Below are 21,255 nucleotides of genomic sequence, written 5' to 3'. Positions count from 1 at the left end.
TTAGTGATTTCTAAAAATGTAGACCTACTTAGAATGTAGAGAAAGAGCTTGCTATACTTTGGATTCAATTGTGATTTGGCACAAACTTTAGAAATACTCACAAAACCACACTAAAATCCTTAAACATAATTATACATAATTTACTCGTCATGTTATGAATAGTTATTCAGTAAAGCTTACTTCTTTTTCTGGGTATAGCAAGTCGAAGAGCTTCATGACAGGGAGAAAATCAGCTAGTGCATTTTTCTGAATACTTCCAGAAATGAATTGCAGGAGAACCCACATAAGATGATCTCGGCCTTTAATCAGTCCTCGCCCTGCTAACTACAAAAGACGTTTAAATACATATGTATACAGTGTTACTTAAAGACATAAACAGAGGAAGATTTTGTTGTTGTTTGTTTTTTAAGGAGAAACCCTTGTTCTTGTTCTCAGAAAGTCAGCATCTCACTTTGGCATTTAGTAATTACTTATTCTCAATTCAAGACACACCATGCAAAGCCTGCTAAATTATTTTAATATTATATATAAATATTTCCTGCTCCCTGAAACAACTAAGCATACCAAAAATCCAATGTTGTAGAACATAATCAAGTTGATCATGTATGCAAGAGAATCAAGTTTAATATGGGATAATTCTTATTAAAAAAAATTCATCAAAATGTAGGGAATACGCTATCATACCAAAAGGATATATATATTTTTTAATTTGAAATTATCAAGGACTGGTTATCATAAAACATACTTCCTGGTTTTCTGTACATTTTGTTTATTTATTTATATTTTTAGAATAAGGATAGAGATGGGGTCTTGACATGTTGCCCAGGCTGGTCTTGAACTCCTAAACTCAAGCAATCCACCAGCCTCAGCCTCCCAAAGTGCTGGGATTACAGGAGCGAGCCACCTGGCCTGGCTGGTTTTCTGTACATTGTAACAGGAACTAATGGTGGTGGGAGGTAGGAGATAGTGGTTAAAAGGATTTTTAACAATTTTTGTGAAAAATTTTCTCCATGATAATCCATGCCATGGAGATGTTATATAAATCAACATTTATTTTATTCCCATTCAATATGTCTAAATTTTTTGACAAAAAGTGACTTTTCCCACAAACTTAAGTCTTCCACTTGTCTCCCTTTTTTGGATTCATCATCCTACCTTCTATTAATTCCCAGAGTAGGAACCACTGAGCAAGCCTAGACTACCATTATTTGCTGTCAGTCACCTAGTCCTGTTCCACCTCCGTACACCCGGTCTCCGGCTCCTCCTCTCTGTCCTGGTTTAGGCCTTCGCATCTTTCACCTAGCCCACTGCAGTCATCTCCCTTACCAATTTCCTTGCCTCTGGCTTTACACACACACAAAAAAACATAATTATATCTTAATAGTTGTCATAATGAAAGCACATTTCCCTGCAATACAAATAAAAGGGAATGGTCCCTAAGGTTACAGTGAGCCTCTGGCTTTGTCACCGTTAATCTCTACACCACTCTCTTCCTCCATGTGGCCATTAGCATTTTTCCAACTTGCATACAATGATGCCATTCCCCTCCGCATTGCCTCCAAAAGAAAATCTAAACTCCTTAGAACAGGCACGTGGCCATTCAAAGTTCTCCATGTCTGCCCTTGCTTTCCCGCTTTCCTTATCTCACCAATGACTTCCCTTTTAAAGTTTTTATTTCCAGTTTTCACATATCTCTATCCCTTTCTAAATGCTAGTCTTATTGCTAGGGAAACACTTTTCTGTCTTTTTCTCTTAGCAAGTTTCTATTCATCCTTCAAGTGTTTGCTTAAAGGCCTCTTTGATACAGCCATCCCTGATATCTCTAATACAGACCATTCCTTTTTTTTTTTTTTTTTTTGACATGGAGTCTCACTCTGTCACCAAGGCTGGCGTGCAGTAGTGTGATCTTGGTTCACTGCAACCTTAGGGACTATTTCCTTTTATTTGTATTGCAGGGAAATGTGCTTTCATTGTGACAACTATTAAGATATAATCATGTTGTCTGTGTGTGTGTGTGTGTGTGTGCGTGTGCGTGTGCGGATGTATATTTCCTCCTCTAGTGAGGTGCTCCTTGAGGATATTACGCTGCGTTTTCATCCTGTATCCCCTGGTACCTGCACTGGGAATACACAGAATGAATGAATGAATCCTGGCTTTATAGTGACAAGAAAGTAAAAAATTAAGGAATCGTAAAAGCAGTGAACAGGACAGAAATTAGGGCTGAAAACTTCTGCCAGTTCTTAAATCACTGGGGAATGTCCATAGCAGTCTAAAATATCCTAATCAACAGATGAAGTCACTCTGACCAAAAGATTTAGTACTTACCTTCTGATGAAGAGAAAGTACCATATGTGGAAAACTCGCAAACTGGAAAAGCACAAAGAAAATGAGCTGACTCGAGAGATGCTGCCACAGGAGTTGGCTTGTTCCCCCATCGTCAAACTTCTCTTCGGTCTCAGATCGCTCCATGGCATAAACAACCAGATCCACCAACTGGTCCTCCAGCACAGGGCAGCGCTGCTTGTGCTGTAGGGCAGAGATTAAATACAGTATTCCAAAAGCCTCTCCGTTAGTTTCAGAAGTTACCAGTTAATGGGCATTAATTGTAACAAGAGGCTGAGAAGCATGGAATGAAGTTGAACTTAAGAAGTTAAGGTTAGATTTAGTCTATTAAAGCTGCATTATGTTATATTATCATAGAGGATAAGTTTCATGAAAAAATTATTTTTTCAGGTTTCCCACAAAACAGACTTCCCATTAGCTTTGGACTTCCGCTATGGACATCACTTGTTTCAATTAGACAAAGGGCAATGCATAGTAGAAAATTCTGTTATTTATCCTTTGAAAAAAGATAACATTTTAAAGGGCATATGAAACAGGGATAGTAGTATTAATTTTGCAATCTAAATCAAAAGATGAAAACCCTGGATTTACAGGGATCAAATACTGATAGAACAAATAAAGCGGTTATGCGAATCTCTTTATTTTAAAGTAACCTCTACAAGTTTACACTAACTTTATATCCAAGGGTATATCTAAGTAGCTACCAGATTATTCAACGCCTGTTTTTCAATGTGTGGTATTGGTCCTGATACTGAAGTGGAAACTTCTTCCACGGGGGAAAAGAAATTGAACTCTGCTCTTACTTCTTGGAAGCCAAACATAATGCAGCTTTAATTTTAAATTAGACCACTTTAAAATCTAAAACAAGAAAAATAATTGAGTTTAAACACTAAAAATGAGAATGCAACTTCCCTTTCTAGAGGCAAAAAGATCTGTGCTTTTAAAAGTGATTTAAAAAATATACTTTTACCAAAAGAAATAAGCCATATTTAAGCCATTTTCATATTTCCTTTATAAATTCGTTATATGACTTAGTAGCAGGCAGTTGGAAGCCCTTCTGGTGAATGTAATTACTAACACCGATCTTTCCTCTAAACTTTAGATGTGATTCAGTCTTTTGCCATGAAAAAGGGATATGATTTTTTCAAATTTAGGGAAAAAAATGCAAAATGGGGACAAATTTGGAAATAAACAAGACATAATGAATAGCATCCCCTCTTTTGCATGCTCTTTGCCAGCTCCAAACTTGTAAAGCTCCAATATAGCTGCAGTTTTTCTTAAAGCATGCAAATAAAACAAACAAGTATCCAAATGATAAGCATCAATGGTTGTTTCATATTTTTTTCAAAAACACAATGCCATGACCACAGTTCAACCACATTACAGATTTACAAATAGCAATATTAACACCACCAGTTGAGACTACAGTACTTTTCCTCCAAATTTAATTATCATTATGAAGCAGAGCAAAGTGCAACAGACAACACTACAGACTATTTCTTAAATCAGCATGCAAAACTACTGTGTACAGGGCTTGAAATTCACTAGTTCTGCCAACCACCAACAACCTAAGAAATGTGTCAGACAACACAAATTTAGAGTGAGATCATTCAAAGTATACAGAGTCAGAAAAAATTGTGAAAAGAAGTAAAGCCAGGATTTCCAGTAGGAATTTTTCACTAGTGATGGGAATTTGCCTCTAGTTTGGAAACAGACAAATTTGTCATCTATTTCTCCATCCATAATGGTCTTCCATCAGTCTGCTTTAGGAAAAAAAGAGCAAACTAAATAAAATTGGTTTTTAGCACCTGAGTCACTTTAGAGTTTCCCTTTTTAGTATTAGCTATTTGTTTTGTTTTGTTTTTTTTAAACTGGATTTTCACCTACATATTATTAGGCATATAGTTATTGTCATACAGTTAATGATTTTTAAAGGAAAGCAAAAATATTAAGATTTTGACAAAGCAAGAACCACTAGGAAATTTACAGTTAAAGCTGATGGTCTTTCAATTTATGGCATGACTCAAGATTACCGTGAACTTTTCTGTCAAGAATTCAGTCAGTCAGGAATCTCTATAGTACCTAATGCTCTGGTACCTGATGGTAGCAGAATAACTATCAGGATTAACTACAAATTTCCCAGGTGTTTTTGGTTAAAGCCAAGGATATTTCTCAACTCAAGTTTAAAGACAGCTTAAATATGTTGCTTTATCTGCAAATTTTGGTAATATCAAAAAAGAAGGAAAAATCTGAGATACAAAATGATCTCTGCTGCTAACTCCTTCAGAACAATAAACTTTGCTTTAGTTTTCAATTATTTAAAGACAGGTACATTAAAATTAAGACTCTCTACTACATAGCAGGTGGTTTTATGAAGTGGAACAAACATTTGGAAAGCAGTTTCAGAATCTATGAATAAAAGTTAACTGTCAATCATTAGGCTAAGATAATTTCATAAACCAATGGATGCTATTCTTATGACTGTTCACATCTTGTTTTGTGAAAGCTTTGGTAAAATTAAGTCTTCAAAATACTGACATATAAAGTTAAATTTGTTAGTGTATATCATAACTATATGCATATTTGATTAATACCTGTTTTAAGAGTATTTAAACTCAATATTTTAACAATTCTATTTCTACATAGTAGCCCAAATTATACTGAAACTTCATTTAAAATTTTCAGCTTTGATAAAAGCTAAAAATCAGGCAAAAAACATTAATAGAAACATTAATATTAACCCCCAACCTATGCCCAATTCCTTCCACCACTATTTCAAATGGTCAATGATAGCGCTTTTCAGTCTTAGCATCTCATATCCTATATTGAGCGGCACTTGACACTATTCATGTACAGTTCTCATAATGCTTTTGCAGTGAAATTTTAGCATACTGTATTTAGGTGAGCTTAATTTTAAATTATTATTGCAGTGATGTAAATCAATTTTAAAATAATATCTATTTAGGAGAAGTTGGGAAGAAAAATTCCTTTCAATGCCATGTATCATATTCTTTGCTTTAACCAAGAAAATTACCAATAATCACAACAATTTCAAAGAGAAACTTAGTGATTAACATAAGATCAAATGAATGATAAATACTTCAGTGTCTCATAGTAGCCAGGAATCATACACCATCACGTAAGAGCCTGATGAGTGTATTTGTCTTGTAATGCTTGTATTTGGCAGAAAGAATACAAACTCCCAGGTAAGCACATAAAAACAAGATTTTTCCACTGTGAGTTTAAATCTAACACTCCACCTTGTCAGTTATGGAAATGGGCTATTTATGACTTTCTGAATATAACCAATGTTAGCATAAAATATAACCCAATTCCTACTGGAAAATGCAATATCAACAGCTCTTAAGGTTTCAAAAGCTGTAAGAAAATTATCACATTGCTAGAGAAAGGACAAGAAAGTATAGTGTAGGATGTAGTTCTGTAATGATAAAAGATGTGGTAAGATGACTTGGTGATCTTTAATCATATGCTTCTTATACGGTGTGTTCTTGTTTTCTAGTCTACTTTCCAGCAGGTAAAAATATCAAGTCAACTGAGCATATTATCTTCTATCTACACGTTCCCTAACTAAAGAGTTTTCTATAAAAACGATTACTGATGAATTGTGAATTTTTGACAATGTTTACACTACAGTGGGACCAATACTAATAATGTTCTGTCAGCATTTCCATTATAAACTTTATTTTTTATGGATTTATGTCTTAGTCATAAACTTTTTTTAGGTTGAAACTTGTTATCGAAATGATCAGATCAGAAATACTCTCAATTGTTTTGTCAATTTCTAGTTTGAGAAGAGCTGCCCCCCAACCAAAAGAAAAAAGCTTAGGATAGCAAAGGATATCTGGGGGAAGGTATTTGCAGCTCAAATGGCCATGGGTACATTTATCCACCAAACTGTAAAAAAACTGAGTCAAGTATGACTTAAAGTTCACTGTAAAAATTAGTTTTAAAACATAGCATGAAGCATTCTTTCAAAGTTAATTGAATACTTACCTCTAATTCAATGAAAGTTGATCAGAATTAATGACTTGGTATTTAAGATGTTAACTTGACAGATTATATGAGGTCACTGTCAGACACTCTACTGTGAAGCAGTTTCAGTTTCACATGTACAAAAGCTTGTCCAAACAAGGAAACTTGGCAAATTTTTCAGAAGAAAAAACTTAAAATAATAAAAGAGATACTGCTACTAGGGTGAGGTTTGGCATGCAAAGTTTCAACACTGAGCAAGTTTTATGGCCAAGCTATATGTCCTTAAAAATAGGGCTTTATAAATGGAAGCACTGGCACAACCTTCACTATAGTATTGCAAACAGTAACGCTATTTTATATAACCTAGACAAGAACGTCTTTTTAAAATCAAAAAGCTGGTCTATTTTAATATGTTGGGCTCAAAAAGTTTTAACAAAAATAGTTGGAACCACTATTTTGTTTAAAATATCAAAGGTGAAAAGTCCTGGAACAGACTTGGGACTATTAAGAGTTTGATTTATAAAGTTTGGCCACAGTGTTTTTCTCCCACCACAGGTGAGCTTCAGTTGAGAGGAGCTCACTCTAGGAGGAGGGCACTTCTGGCAAAGACTGACAAAGAAGGGTGTTTGTCAAGCAGGTGTGGGGTCACCTAAGAGTCTGACATTTCTGAGTCAATCCCCATGTTTCCAAAAAAGCCTTTCCTGTATAAAGTTTACCACTCCAACTTTTAAAAGCAGCATATCTCTATTAAAGTGCTTTTTTTTCCTCTTTTTTGTGTTATTTTTTAATTTGTTTTTGTTTTAAGGCAAAGTAACGTTAAGTATTTTTGTTGTTATTTTTCTTTATTTGTTTTAGTAGTCTGGAAAGATAAAGGCCACCACAAATCTTTCCATCTCTGAAAATTCCACCAGGCTAGCTTTAGCCCTAAAGTAGGAAAAAGTAAAATGGAGTGGGAAGGAAAAACAAACCATCAAAAAGCGACAGGCTTCATTGAGTGCCAGGTGTTGTCTCTTTGTTACCAAAAAGAAAAAAAAAAATGAAAAAAGGAAAAAAGAATATTAAAAAAAACAAACACCAAAAACAAAAACAAAAACAAAAACAATCCACCAAAAATAACTCTCATATCCCAAGAAGAAATCGGTTTTTAGTGGCCTTGGTCTCAGCATGGTCCTGCCAATTTCAAGCCCCGACCATACACGTATTCTCTAAATGGAATCAGTGGCTACAAAGCGGCCAGCGTATCGTTAGTCACAATACAACAGTAAGGTTGTGAACATACCTGAGCAATGTTCAAGGTCTAGAGCATTGGAGGATGGGCAGGACAAGACAGGACAGAACAAAAATAAAGGAAGAAAAAAAGAAAAGACAAAACAGTGACTATGAGGCCAGCCTCAAGGAACCCAGAGTCAGCACAAACCCTCCCACATGGTAAACCACCAAGAACAAGCAAACGTACACCAAAAAAAAAAAAAAAAAAAAGAACAAAAAAGAAAAAAATCAGCAAGAAGGCCACGCTGAAGATACCAGGGGTTATAAAAATAGACACCCAAACAACAAAAAGTCAAAAAATTATGTTTCAGTCATGTGTAGGTTTCTCTGGCAAAAGGTATACTTGAAACTGGCCTTATAGAAAAAAAAGCAATGCAAAATAAATCAACTTTAAAAATTTTTCTTTTTTAATTTAAACATTCTTAAAGCAATATATAAATGATAGGAATAATACATTGTTTAATAAACCATATATATTTTTTAAAATCACTAAATAGTTCTTAACTGTTTTGCTCAGTTAGCTATAGCAAAGAAAAGAGAGAAGAATAGTGCAGATTCTATGCAGAATTGACTAGGTTTCCAGCATAGTACAGTACCTGCTTATTTAAACCTAGCATATTGCAGACCATATCCCTGGAATAAGGCTGTTCCAATACATATCTCAACAAAGCAGTCTGTGGTTCAAATAGATCCTTTAAAGAAAATAAGAAAATCATTGCTTCAAGATCAATGTCAACATTAATCCAAATTATTAGAAATGAGATTTAAAAATCCTCTAAAGGCACTTGTTACCTTCACAGAGTAGGCAGTATCTAGTGGGAAAAAATCATAGAATTTTAGTGCTTATAGTTAATCTGTTCCCACCCATTTGCCTCATTTGACAACTGAGATGAAATGGCTTGCCCCAAGATCATACAGAGAGTAACAATAAAGATAACACTAGAACCAGATCTTCCAATCCCCCTTCACCAGTGCACTTTCCACTATACTTTCCCTGAAAACGCAGAAGGTTTAAATTTTTTAAATTTTAGAGTCTCACTAATGCCAATTTATGTAGATTTTGTCTTAGGTGGTAATGTTTCCTAGACATAAAGAAGCATCATTAAGAATGTCTTTGCTTCCTTTCTGTTAAAACTTGACAAGTCAAGGCCAGGAGTGATAGCTCACACCTGTAATCCCAGCACTTTAGGAGGCAGAGGTGGGTGGATAACAAGGTCAGGAGTTCAAGACCAGCCTGACCAATATGTGAAACCCTGTCTCTACTAAAAATACAAAAATCAGCCAGACATGGTGGTGCGTGCCTGTCGCCCCAGTTACTCAGGAGGCTGAGGCAAGAGAATCACTTGAAGCTGGGAGGCGGAGGTTGCAGTGAGCCAAGATTGTGCCGCTGTACTCCAGACTGAGCAACAGAATGAGACTCTGTCTAAAAAAAAAAAAAAAAAAAAAAACCACTTGACAAGTCAATTTTTTAGAAGTCTTTCTAAGCATGTAAGTATACAATTTCTGATAGCAAAATTCAGTGTATAGTAAATAATACCAGGCCAGGCATAGTGGCTCATGTCTGCAATCCCAGCACTTTGGGAGGCCGAGGTAGGGGGATCTCTTGAGCCCAGGAGTTTGAGGCCAGCCTGGGCAATATGGAAAAACCCCATCTCAACAAAAAATACAAAAAACTTGCTGGGCATGGTGGCATGTGCCTGTAGTCCCAGCTACTCAGGAGGCTGAGATGGGGAGGATCACCTGAGCCTGAAAGGTTGAGGCTGCAGTGAGCCGTGATTGTGCCACTGTACTCCAGCCTGGGCGACAGAGTGAGAGCCTGACTTAAAAAACAATCAAACAAAAAATAATACTAGAAAGCGACTTTAAAAACAAAATCTTTTTCAGAGTTTTCCAAATGACAGGCTGAATGTTTATTCAATGTCTTGAATATAGACCAATCAATTCCCTATTTTCCTAGTAAGATTCAAAAAGCAGCTTTTTAGCTTAAAGCATATCAACTTTTTGATAAGTAGATGAAACAGTCATAAGCCTATTTATATTTGTTAATTTTGCTTGTCCATACTTAAAATATATTTTAAAATATTAATTTATATTTATTAAATATATTAATTTAGAAGAATTTCATTCTAGTTTATTCTAAATCTTCCACAATGCTAGATGGTTTCTGAGTCATCTAACAGCTTTCTAGGGCACATCGTTTTCATTTCTATCTATGTTGCTGGAGACATAGCATTTTGATGAAGTCAATGAAAAGTTTTTCTTCTTATAAACGTCAAATACTGTTTGCATAATGTTAGCCGATTTTTCAAAATGTCCCCTTAGGTAAATGAATGGATAGATAGAAACAAGAAAATCACTTTAGATACTGATTTTTAAGATAATCTTTAAAAGACTGTGCTACTGTAACTATGATGTAAAAACCTTAGAAACAGTTACTGCATTAAATTTCTTTTTTTTTTTTCTTTTAAACTCATTCCTATCAGCCAGTATCCTTCTCAATTCACTCCGTCTACCAGAATGGTCTTTGTTTACTGTTTCTTTCTTCATTTTAATAGTAAAATGTCTGGGAAAGGGGTGTGAGTACATAAGCATTCACTTCAATGTACTAGTTTTAAAGATTCTTAAAGACATTTTAAAACAGAATAACTAAAGTGACTGTTTTAAGAAGATGTTCTTATAGCAAGAGTTGACAATGTAGATATAACTGTAAAAAGAGCAACTAGACCCAAAAAATTTATCAGTCCAGTCAGCAAAACTGTTCACTAATGCAACAGTTTAGAAGGACTAGTGCCCCTTAAAGGGCATACCAACATTTCAGTGATTAGAAAAAACATACCATCTTCCCTTTAGAGTTAAGCTTAGAAATGTGACTTTAGATATAGTCACATTAGCCTTAAGTATCACCATAAGGAGGTAATTTTCTGCTCAGAAATGTAATTTAAGAAGAATGGAGACAATTTCTAAATACTCTCTTACAAGTGTAAACAAAAACACTATTTCCAAATCTGGAAGGACAAATAACTTGATAGCAAAGGTGTTAAGAGTGTAGATTCTGGAATTAGACTGAGTTCACATTAAAAAGCTTTACCACTTTTAAAATGTGGGGCCTTAATCAATGAATCAATTTTAAATTTCAGTTTTCCATTTAAAATTTCAGTTTCCCATCTCCAAATACTTTGCCAGAGGTGGACCACTGGAGCATAAACACCCACAACAGCATAAAACACAGGGTATATTTAGATAATAGAATAACAAGATAAACTATAAACTATCTTTAATTAAATATTTGCTTCTTGAGATTATGAAGCAACACTTTAGCATCACTCATCTTATAATGTAGGTTGAAGATTGTCAGATGGACTAAAAGTTCCATTATATATAGCAACATACCTTATCATATGGCAAAAGGCCTTTCAAAGGAAAACGAAGAGTTGCAGGATCCAGTTTCCATGAATTACAAATGGCACCCGAGTTATTTACAACTGGCAGAAGACTACAGCGACCTATATGTATTACAAAAATGTTTTTAAGTAAATGTGAACATAACAATACTTCACTTTAAAAATATTTAATGAACATATATGCTGAACTAGTTGGTGGTTCGGTTTTAAAATGGCTTAAAAAATGTTTCAATGAGACTGAAGTTTGGGAATTTTATTTTTAGCTCCGATAGTTGAAGACAATTTGTATGGGCTTTCCAAACTCGAAAATGTTGCATTTTGTCTAAATGTCTATGGCAGAGGTCAATCAACTATAATCCACCTGTCACTTGTTTTGTAAAATTGTATTGGAACACAACTGCTTTTGCCCTCCAACGACAGAGTTGAGTAGTTGCAACAGATTCTGTTGCCTATGAAGCTTAAAATATTTACTAGATGGCCCTTTACAGAAAAAGTTTAAGACCACTAGTCCAGTGTCAATATTATTAAACTTTATATTCCTAGAGGCCTTAGATGTCACATATGACTATCAACTCATATATCTAACTGCCTAACAAATATTGTCACCTGGATGTCCTACAAGCACTTCAAGCTTAACATGTCTCAAATTCAATTCATCATCCTTCTCAAACCTACTTTGTGGCCATAATTCACTACATGATATCAATATCCACTCAGTTATTAGTGTTTTATTAGCTGTATTAAAATGTCTTTCGAATCACCAAGAAACCCACTTTCTTTTTTTTCCCCCTCTGGTTGTATTTGATTATTTAGGTATAGATTCACTTTATTATTATTATTATACTATAAGTTCTGGGGTACATGTGCAGAACTTGAAGGATTGTTGCATAGGTATATACATGCCATGGTGGTTTGATGCCTCCATCCCCCCATCACCTAAATCAGGCATTTCTCCCAATGCTATTGCTCCCCAATCTCCCCACCCCCCACTATCCCTACCCTAGTTCCCCATCCCCAACAGACCCCAGTGTGTGATGTTCCTCTCTCTGTGTCCATGTGTTGGTTCAACACCCACCTATGAGTGAGAACATGCGTTGTTTGGTTTTCTGTTCTTGTGTCAGTTTGCTGAGAATAATGGTTTCCAGATTCATCCATGTCCCTGAAAAGGACATGAACTCACCCTTTTTTATGGCTGCATAGTATTCCATGGTGTATATGTGCTACATTTTCTTTATTCAGTCTATCATTGATGGGCATTTGGATTGGTTCCAGGTCTTTGCTATTGTAAACAGTGCCACAATGAACATACATGTACATGTGTCTTTATAATAGAGCAATTTATAATCCTTTAGGTATATAACCAGTAATGGGATTGCTGGGTCAAATGGTATTTCTATTTCTAGATCCTTGAGGAATAGCCATACTATCTTCCATAATAGTTAAATTAATTTACACTCCCACCAACAGTGTAAAAGTGCTCCTCACCCATTCCAGAGTTTATTTTTCCTCCTGTACTTGGCACACAAAGTAAGTGAAAACAAGTGAAAGGCATTATATTAAGCTCTTAGAGAGTCACCAAAATGACACATATTAAAAGACCATTCCTCAGCTTTGTTCAATAGTTAGATTACTAAAAATCAGGTACTATTTGGCATATTTAAAACTATAATCCTACCACAAATGGAGTTTATCCTTGCTGTGGGCCTGAAGGTATCCACAAAGTCTGATACCAGATTTCCAAGTAACTAAAGAGAGAGAGAGGAAATCAAAAAAATAAGTATAAAAAGAAAATTGAAACTGCCCCTGAAATACAGTGATCATTTACATAAAATGAGATAGTATATGTAAAGATTAGTACAATGTCCGGCACATGATAATTGTTTAAAGGTTAGCTCCCTTTTGTTTCCTTCTAAAAAATCACTTACCAGTTCATGTGTCCCTGAATTAAACCAACTCACACCACCATATCCTTAGCTATATGATGAAGCTGAGCATATTTTATCACATGGCATATAAATTGTCTCAATGGAAATGCAGAGAAATAAAAGAAATACATTGTGATTAAAAATATATGTATTATCTAAGGATAAAAGTCATCATTTAAAAAATAAGCACACAAAAATAAGATTAATATAACTGTTTTTGATAAAATACCCTTTTTTTTGATACAGGGTCTCATTCTGTTGCCGAAGCTGGAGTACAGTGGCGTGATCACAGCTCACTGCAGCCTCAAACTCCTGGTTTCAAGTAATCCTCCTGCCTCAGCTCCTTTGTAGCTGGGGCTACAGGCATATGTTACTATGCCTGGCTAATGTGTGTGCTTTTTAAAAATGTTTTGTAGAGACGGAGTCTTGTTATGTTACCCAGATTGGTCTTGAACTCTTGTCCCCAAATCATCTTCCCACCTTAGCCTCCTAAAGTGCTGGGATTACAAGTGTGAGTCACTAAGCCAAGCCAAAAATTTATATTAAAAATTCAGGAAATATAAAATTTACCCAATGTGGAAGTTTGCCTTCAGGATACAGTTTCCTGATCTCTGTGACTGCAAAATAGGCTGGTAATAAGCAGGCATTTCTTTCCAATATATATGCTATTACCTAAGAAAAATAAAAAGGCAACATTATTCTTGACTAGTCCTATATAGAAGCCCTTTATTTTTATTTATTATCATTGTTATTATTATTATTTGAAACAGGGTCTTGCTCTGTTGCTCAGGCTTGGAGTGCAGTGGCGCAATCATGGCTCACTACATCTTCAACCTCTGGGGCTCCAGTGGTGTTCCCACCTCATCCTACAGAGTAGCTGGGACTACAGGTACATGCCACCAGGCCCAGATAACTTTTTAATTTTTTGTAAAGACAGGGTCTCCCTAAAATGTTCTAGCTGGTCTCCAACTCTGGGCTCAAATGAGCCTTCCACCTCGGCCTCCCAAAGCACTGGGATTATAGACATGAGCGACTGCATCTGACCCACATGAGCCTTTTAAATACAACAATGACAAAAATAACTAAAAGGATATTAAAAAGTAGAGATGTTACTTTCTGAGAGAGATGTTGGTCAAAGAACACAATTTCAGTTCAAAAAGAGGAACAAGTTCAAGAGATATACTGTACATTATGGTGACTATGGTTAATAACGACATAGCGTATACTTCAAAATTGCTAACAGAGTAGATTTTAAGTGTTAACATTTAAAAAAAAAAGTATATGAGGTAACCTATATGTTAAATAGCCTGATTTAGCCACTCCACAATGTATATATATACACAGACAATTGCTACTTGTCAATTAAAATAAAACGTAGAGATATTATTTTGTGGATTTATTGGGTTTCAACTGTAGCATAAAAGAATACATATGTAAAAAATATCCAAAAGTAAAGATTAATAAACAGTGGAATGGATTGTTCATGGTTAGTAAAGAACCTTGAACATGCTTTAAATATTGGCACACTTACATGGGAGAGCAACAGACCAACGTAACAATTCTTGCAATACTAGTTACAAAGTACAAAGATCTTTTAAGTGGTCCATATGCTGAGGTCTAGTAATGGTTTAAGCTATTTTAATTTCTATACCATTGTTTTCCTAATTTAAAACCATGAATTAAAATTTAAAACATCCTTCTGAAAGATAAGGGAATTAGCATCTTTTAAAATAGAAGTGATTTTTTTTTTTGGTAGAAGAAATAGAGCATCTTACAAAATATCGTAAGTATTAAAAGCACAGACCTAAACAAAGCTAGACTTTTTTGAGGTTATGATCAATGAATTTCAGACATGTCTAAATTACCTCTCTTGCTGCCAGAAGCTGCTGTACAACAGCAGAGCTCACTGTATTAGGAATTGTCAAAATTTTCTCCAAAATCACCTTTAAGAGATCTCGAACACCCTGATATAAGAAAAAAGACATGGGTTAAAATTAAGCAGTGTCTAGTGTGTTAGCTAAAACATACAAAGGTTTCAGGGTTATAGATACCTTCAAAGTCACATCCTTAAATTTGCTGAATCAGAATTACTATTTAAGTCCCTAACATTAACTCAAGAGAAGAGTAATGTTCCAAAACAGAATTCTAAACATTGTCTTACAATACAATGAACAAAGAAAGTCATTATACAGTTGGTCAAGCTTTTTTGGTCCTTATAATATTAGAAGGGTTTCCATTGTTATAAGGGTCAAAAACCTTAATTTATACATACAGACAGAAATATATTGGAACAGGACTTTAAAGCACTCTGAAGACTTGAATAACAAGATTAAACTTTTTGGTAGATGACTCTTTGTGCTCACTCCCTTTTGTGCTAGGATTACAGGTGTGAGCTACTGTGACTGGCCTATTCTCCCTTCTCATCCATCACATACCTTAATCTCTCAAGGATATCCAAGACTATTCTGTTAATCATCTCCACATATCTAATACCAGTTACATTAATCTGATATATATAGAAAAAATTCCATTCAACATACATTTATTATGAACTATGCAACCAAGCTTATAAAAGACATAACATATACATAAAAGTGCAATTATAAAGTACCATTCAAATAAGAAGGCAAAAATTGCTTAAGTCTGAGTAGAGGAAATAATCAGCAAAACTTCTTAGAGTTAACTGTGTGATAAATCATGATTTATGTTAAGTCATTTCAGATTAGAGAAAATGCAGAAATAAAGCACAGGGTCAGGTACTGGGTAATTCTTGGAAAAAGGACAAGAACAAAAGTCTCCTGAAAATGCAGAATGCTTTTGTAGCTATGGAGTCCCTAAGCCATTTATGAGACAAAATTAGAAAGTGTATATTGTTTTGGTCAAGAACACAAAGTGCTGAACATTTTAGTTAAGGAAAAACCCACGTCCAAGGGAGGTCAAGTTAGAGGTAAAGCAGGTCTTGCTTCCTTCATCAGTGATGCCTCCATCCCTTCTCAGTTCCACACACCCCTCCTCTGTGCTCTTCCATTTGAAGAGATGCTAACATCACAATACTTACAGCATGAAGGAATACAGATTCTGCTCTGTGACTTCCCTAGTTTTCATAAAAATATGTCAGCCACCTATATATATAAGAATGTTGAGAGGGGAGTAGAGGAGCCATGGGAACACTGAATAATTTTAAATCTCTCCAGGAAATATACCACAATAGACAGATTTTGTAAATGCTTCCACATTATTTCTCTCACCTGAAAGTAAGATTTGCACACCGAAAAATCAATCACATCTGAAAGCAATCACTATTTATAATGAGAAAAATATACCTTGTAATCCACTCCCCCAATTATTTTCCGAACCAGCTTAAATGTTAAGGCCCAAAGCTGTGTTCTTTCCCATTCAAGAGTGTCTGAGTTTATCAGGGATTCACAAACCAGCCTATAAAAAAGAAACAGCCATTCCAGTTACCAGACAGAATTTTCCAAGTTCTCTAACAGCCACTGATAAGGTTTGGCTGTGTCCTCACACAAATCTCATCTTGAATTATAGTTCCCATAATCCCCATGTGTCATGAGAAAAACCAGGTGGAGATAATTAAATCATGGGGGCAGTTTCCCCCATTCTGTTCTCATGACAGTGAGTTCTCACAAGATCTAATGGTTTTATATGGGGCTTCTCCCTTTGCTGGACACTCATTCTCTTTCCGGCCACCCTGTGATGAGGTGCGTTCTGCCATGACTGTAAGTTTCCTGAGGCCTCCCCAGCCATGCTGAACTGTGAGTCAATTAAACCTCTTTCCTTTACCAACTACCCAGTCTCGGATATGTCTTTGTTAGCAGCATGAGACAGACTAATACACTTACAATCTGTGAACTGAGTATTATATTTATCATAGCAAGTATTTTTCATAAAAGTGCATTATTACTTAAGCATACTTATGTGTAGCATTTAACACATTTTACTTTTATAAAAGATCAAAAACAAAGAACTAAATAATATTCATTATGCTATATTTTTACTAGAAAGAAGTCTATTTAAAGTTTTCAGTTACATGTTTACCATCTATCACCTTGGATTTTTCCAAGAGGGTGGCAAGATTTTTGATCCCACATTTTCTAAGTGTGACACTGACATTTCTCCCAAGGAGGGGTGGAGGAAGGTCTGTGTTATCTCCTTGTAGATCTGAGAAGGCCTAAGACTATGGCCAAAAGGATGCAGTATGACTTCCATGATCAGGTGAGAAAATTTCTGTCTAGTCTTCTTTTATACACTTGCTGTTAGACTCCACCATGAGGTGAGACAGTCGAAGCTACAAGGCAAAGGCCTGTGTAGGTTCTGGCTAATAATCCCAGCTGAGGTTCCAGATGACAGCCAGGAACCAACCACCAGGTATCTAAGTGGGTAAGCTTTTGCCATGCTCCAGTGCCAGCTACATCAATTGCCATCATTAAGACTTTGAGGGAAAAGTGCCTCATTAGCCCAGTCAACTACAAAGACCAAGAATAATAATTTTAAAACCTGAGTATTATTGTTTTAAGCCATTAGGTGTTGAGGTTGTAAAGCAAAAGTAAAGTGTTACAAACTAATCAAAATGATTAATCTTAGCCCCTGGGCAAAAAGGCACCTAGTTTTGAGCTTACAAGCATTATCTAATTCAAAGACAATTACTCCTAGAAACTAAAACCTGAGGTATTATATAAAGGATTATTTAATGAACCTCACTGTCTTCTTCATTCTCTTATCTTTTTACAACAACAACCTGAACCAATTTTCAATCACGTATAGAAAAGAAAATGCTTCAGATTGTTCACACCCATTAAACATACCTGGGTGGAAGGAGACCAGTCTCAACTGCCATTGCTAAGCAGTCATAAAGGAAAGAAATTCTTTTAGGACTATGCTGACCATGAATAAATTTAACAATCCACTGGATACATTGTTCATGAGACTCCTGGAAAATTAGAGAATGATTTTATTTGGGGTCTAAAGTTACATTTTTATAACAAATAGTTGTTACTACAACTCAAAGTATACCAATACTATGAATGAAATATTTCACTATGAACATCTGTACATAAAAATAATTTTTTAAAAAGCAAAATAAAAAATCAGATTTAGTATTTGTCACATTAAGCTTAAAATTTTGCAATTATATAGATAAAATGCCACCATTTTTATTACATGGGACCTTCAAAAGTAGTAATTAACTACTAATTAACATATTAATGGTCAACAGAAAACTCTTAACACAGATTGTTGCAAGGCATTGTAAACAGTGCCCTTTATGGTATATATAAACATTACTATCACTGGGGGTAAAATTCATTATGGATCAGTATGTATCAGCCTTAAGTCAATCTAATGCCTAAGAGCCCAAACAAGAGCCCACTATGAATACAATGACATGCCACATTTCTAGACTTGCAAAACTTTAAATATGCTGCCCCAATGTTGTGCCCATATCAAAGTTTGTCTTCTAGCATATCTCCAAGAAGGCCCTATAATGTTCTGCTTCTCTGCATGACCACTGCTCTCATACATACTTCTATTGTGGCACATATAACAATGATTATGAAATACCTATTTTCTTCGTTTCTCCATGAGAAGGCCACACCGTAATTCATAAAGTGTTTAATGAACTTTTAAAAAAATGTTGCAAAGATGTTCAACATCACTGAGAGAAATGCAAAATAAAACTATTCTGAGATAAAATTTCTCATGTTTTTGATTGGCAAAGATCAAAAAGCTTAACACTCTATTGTGAGGTTATAAGCAAAATATACTCTCAAACACTGCTACTGGAAGTATAAACTGGTATAACCCTTATGGAAAATTTAAGAATTTCTATAAAAACTACAAACAGATACGGCCTTTGATTCAGCAATAATATTTCTAGGAATTTATCCTATTTCTCACGCACAATATTATTCATCACAGCATTGGATAAATTAGAAAAAGTAAGAAGAAACTTAAAAGTCAGTAGAGGATTGGTTAAATGGAGGAAGGTACAGCCATACAACAAAATATTATGCTGCCATTAAAAAAAAAAAGTAGGAAAGGAAGGAACAAGTAACTCTTGGACTAATAGGGAATTACCTTCAGATTATTAAGAGAAAAAAGCAAAGTACTAATTAATGAACAGTGTATATATGATCATTCTATAAAAATGTTTCTATATGCATAAAATACTTCTGGAAGAAAATATAACCTGGGGAAACTGGCTGCAGACAGAAAAAAGAACAGGTAAGAGAGGGGAAGGAGACTAATTATTGGATCCACCCTTTTATACTTGTGCATTCTGCACCATATGAATATATTACCTATTAGAAAATAATTAAACAAAAGGTTAAAACATGACTGTATTGAGATTATATGACCCGTGTCTGAGTGGCAAATCTTATCACCAGTGGTCGACATGCAAACAGTTCTCATTTCCCTACCTATAGTGCACCATGACAAGGTAATGTGTTTGAGGGTGACATATTTTGTCTTTTTCATAGATACATTTTCTGGTAGCTGTTCTTTGTTACTTTTACAGTTTGTTTCCTCATTTTTACTATAATATCTTCCTATCCTTATAATAGAATCTTGGTATTCCTATTATAGCATCTTTGCATCAACACTGTGCCAATTCCTTTATTTAGTTAAAAAAAACAAAACAAAACACCTGTAATCTGTTTCTTTTACAAGTAAAGCTTAACACATCTGTTTCCAAGTGTACCAAATAAATCCGAATAGGATGAAAATGGTCTTAAATAAGCTAACATAGAGGAGGCTACTTTTTTTTCTTTTTAACATCTCACACTGTGCAGTATAAACGACTTCTTAACGTAAGTTTTCCACTGAAATGTACAAATTAAAACAGATGGAAACCAGAATAAAAAAATGATGACAATTTTATTTCTCCCTTCTCAGGAAGATCTTAAGAGCAACATCAACGTTAATGTTAAAAATTAAAAAATAATTTAAAAAGAAGGGGCCAAAAGTCATCAGCTGAATGTATTAAAAATGAAGTGCTCACCTGAGAAAGACCACCCCAAAACTGTCTGAAGGCCCCCAAACAGCTAATTAGTTTTGTTTTCTCATCTTCAGGGGTATCCATAAACATGCTAAAAAAAAAAAAATTACATTAGCTGTCACTCGTTTTAAAAAGGTAATTACACACAATCAGAACAGTGGCTCTTATAACCCTCCAACACGAAACTAAGTGAAATCTGACAGATAACAATCATGTAAAAACACAAAAATCCGCCACGCATACACTCACCCAGGAAAAGCCTCTTCTATAACTTCCGTTTTCTGTAGAAAATAAAAATATAAACAATGTTTAAAAAGGGCCTCCCTTAGCGAGGTATTTACAATGTAACCCAGGGCAAGTCACCTTCATCAGCTCTGAAACTACCAATACCTGTCTGGCCTGTCATTGTATCAATTTCAAAGGATACAAAGAACTTGACAGCAGTTTGAGAATCACTGACCCCCGCCCGCATACAACATCGGTGTCAAAACAAGGGGATACAAAGGCAGGCGTGAGAGGAGGTTGCCCAGGCCAGTTTCCTTGGTCGGCTGCCCCCGCGTCTCCCCATCCCTGGGCCGCAGTCCTGGATGCCCGGCAGCTGAACTCACCACCACCTCCTCGAAAATGCTCTGTAGTTGCGTCTCCATCTGTACTATCACCCCGGCCTTTCCCGGGTGTCGGGAAAGGCCCAAGTCAGACCCGAGCTCTGGGAAGAAAGAAGCAGAGGGGCGGAAACCTCCGGAGGAAACCGTAGCTCCCCAGAGTCGCTTCCCTCCCGCAGCGCTTTACCAAGAGCGTTCCCTCCGGAGCCTAGCCAACAGCAGGAACCTGTACGGAAGACGTGAAAAGCCCGGTGCGCGCTGTTTACAAACCCCGCTGAAACCAGCGGTGCCGCCAGATGGTTCCGTCTCTGGAGAAGGGCGGTCCGCAAGCCGGACGAGAGCGCCCCCAAACGGAACCTCGAGCCCAGGTTTCACGGAGGCGTCGTTGACCGTAGGCCGCCACCTCCCGGCTGGAGAGGGAGTTGCTTCCTGCTCGAGGCTAACCTGTGTGCAGACTGGGAAATAAAAAGCTTGGAACCCAGAGGCTGCAGCCTTCGGAAAACGCTGGAGCGGCAGCGGGCACCAAGCTAATGTCTGCGAGCTCACCCTAGCCTCCCAAGTAACTGGGACCACAAGCTTGGGCTACCATGCTCGACTAATTTTTGTAGTTTTTGTAGAGACGGGTTTTTGCCTTGTTGAGCAGGCTGGTCTTGAACTCCTGGACTCAAGCAATCTGCCTGCCTCAGCCTCCCAAAGTGCTAGGATTA

General features: G+C 36.0%; 1 protein-coding gene across 2 annotated transcripts in view; it reads right to left on the bottom strand.

The window, feature by feature from the left end:
* The window catches only part of MED23 (mediator complex subunit 23), a 42,817-nt gene extending 21,960 nt beyond the window's left edge, over window positions 1–20,857 (bottom strand). The window contains exons 1-13 of one of the 2 annotated variants that reach the window (XM_032274765.1): window positions 20,555–20,857; window positions 20,196–20,227; window positions 19,950–20,037; window positions 17,755–17,879; window positions 16,255–16,366; window positions 14,797–14,895; window positions 13,502–13,603; window positions 12,682–12,751; window positions 10,996–11,108; window positions 8,202–8,297; window positions 7,616–7,633; window positions 2,326–2,526; window positions 181–324 (exon numbers count right to left, since the gene is read on the bottom strand). In XM_032274765.1, coding sequence (XP_032130656.1) covers window positions 181–324; window positions 2,326–2,526; window positions 7,616–7,633; window positions 8,202–8,297; window positions 10,996–11,108; window positions 12,682–12,751; window positions 13,502–13,603; window positions 14,797–14,895; window positions 16,255–16,366; window positions 17,755–17,879; window positions 19,950–20,037; window positions 20,196–20,227; window positions 20,555–20,593 — 1,239 coding nt within the window. In that variant the 5' untranslated portion in view covers window positions 20,594–20,857. The remainder of the gene's footprint in view (window positions 1–180; window positions 325–2,325; window positions 2,527–7,615; window positions 7,634–8,201; window positions 8,298–10,995; window positions 11,109–12,681; window positions 12,752–13,501; window positions 13,604–14,796; window positions 14,896–16,254; window positions 16,367–17,754; window positions 17,880–19,949; window positions 20,038–20,195; window positions 20,228–20,554) is intronic. The other variant, XM_032274766.1, reaches the window with a different exon arrangement.
* Between the last annotated feature and the right edge of the window lie 398 nt (window positions 20,858–21,255).

The sequence above is a fragment of the Sapajus apella genome, unplaced genomic scaffold (assembly GCF_009761245.1).
Source record: "Sapajus apella isolate SASKATOON/1434 unplaced genomic scaffold, GSC_monkey_1.0 scaffold6, whole genome shotgun sequence".
NCBI classification, from domain to species: Eukaryota; Metazoa; Chordata; class Mammalia; order Primates; family Cebidae; genus Sapajus; species Sapajus apella.
This window is presented reverse-complemented; position numbering and strand designations above follow the sequence as displayed.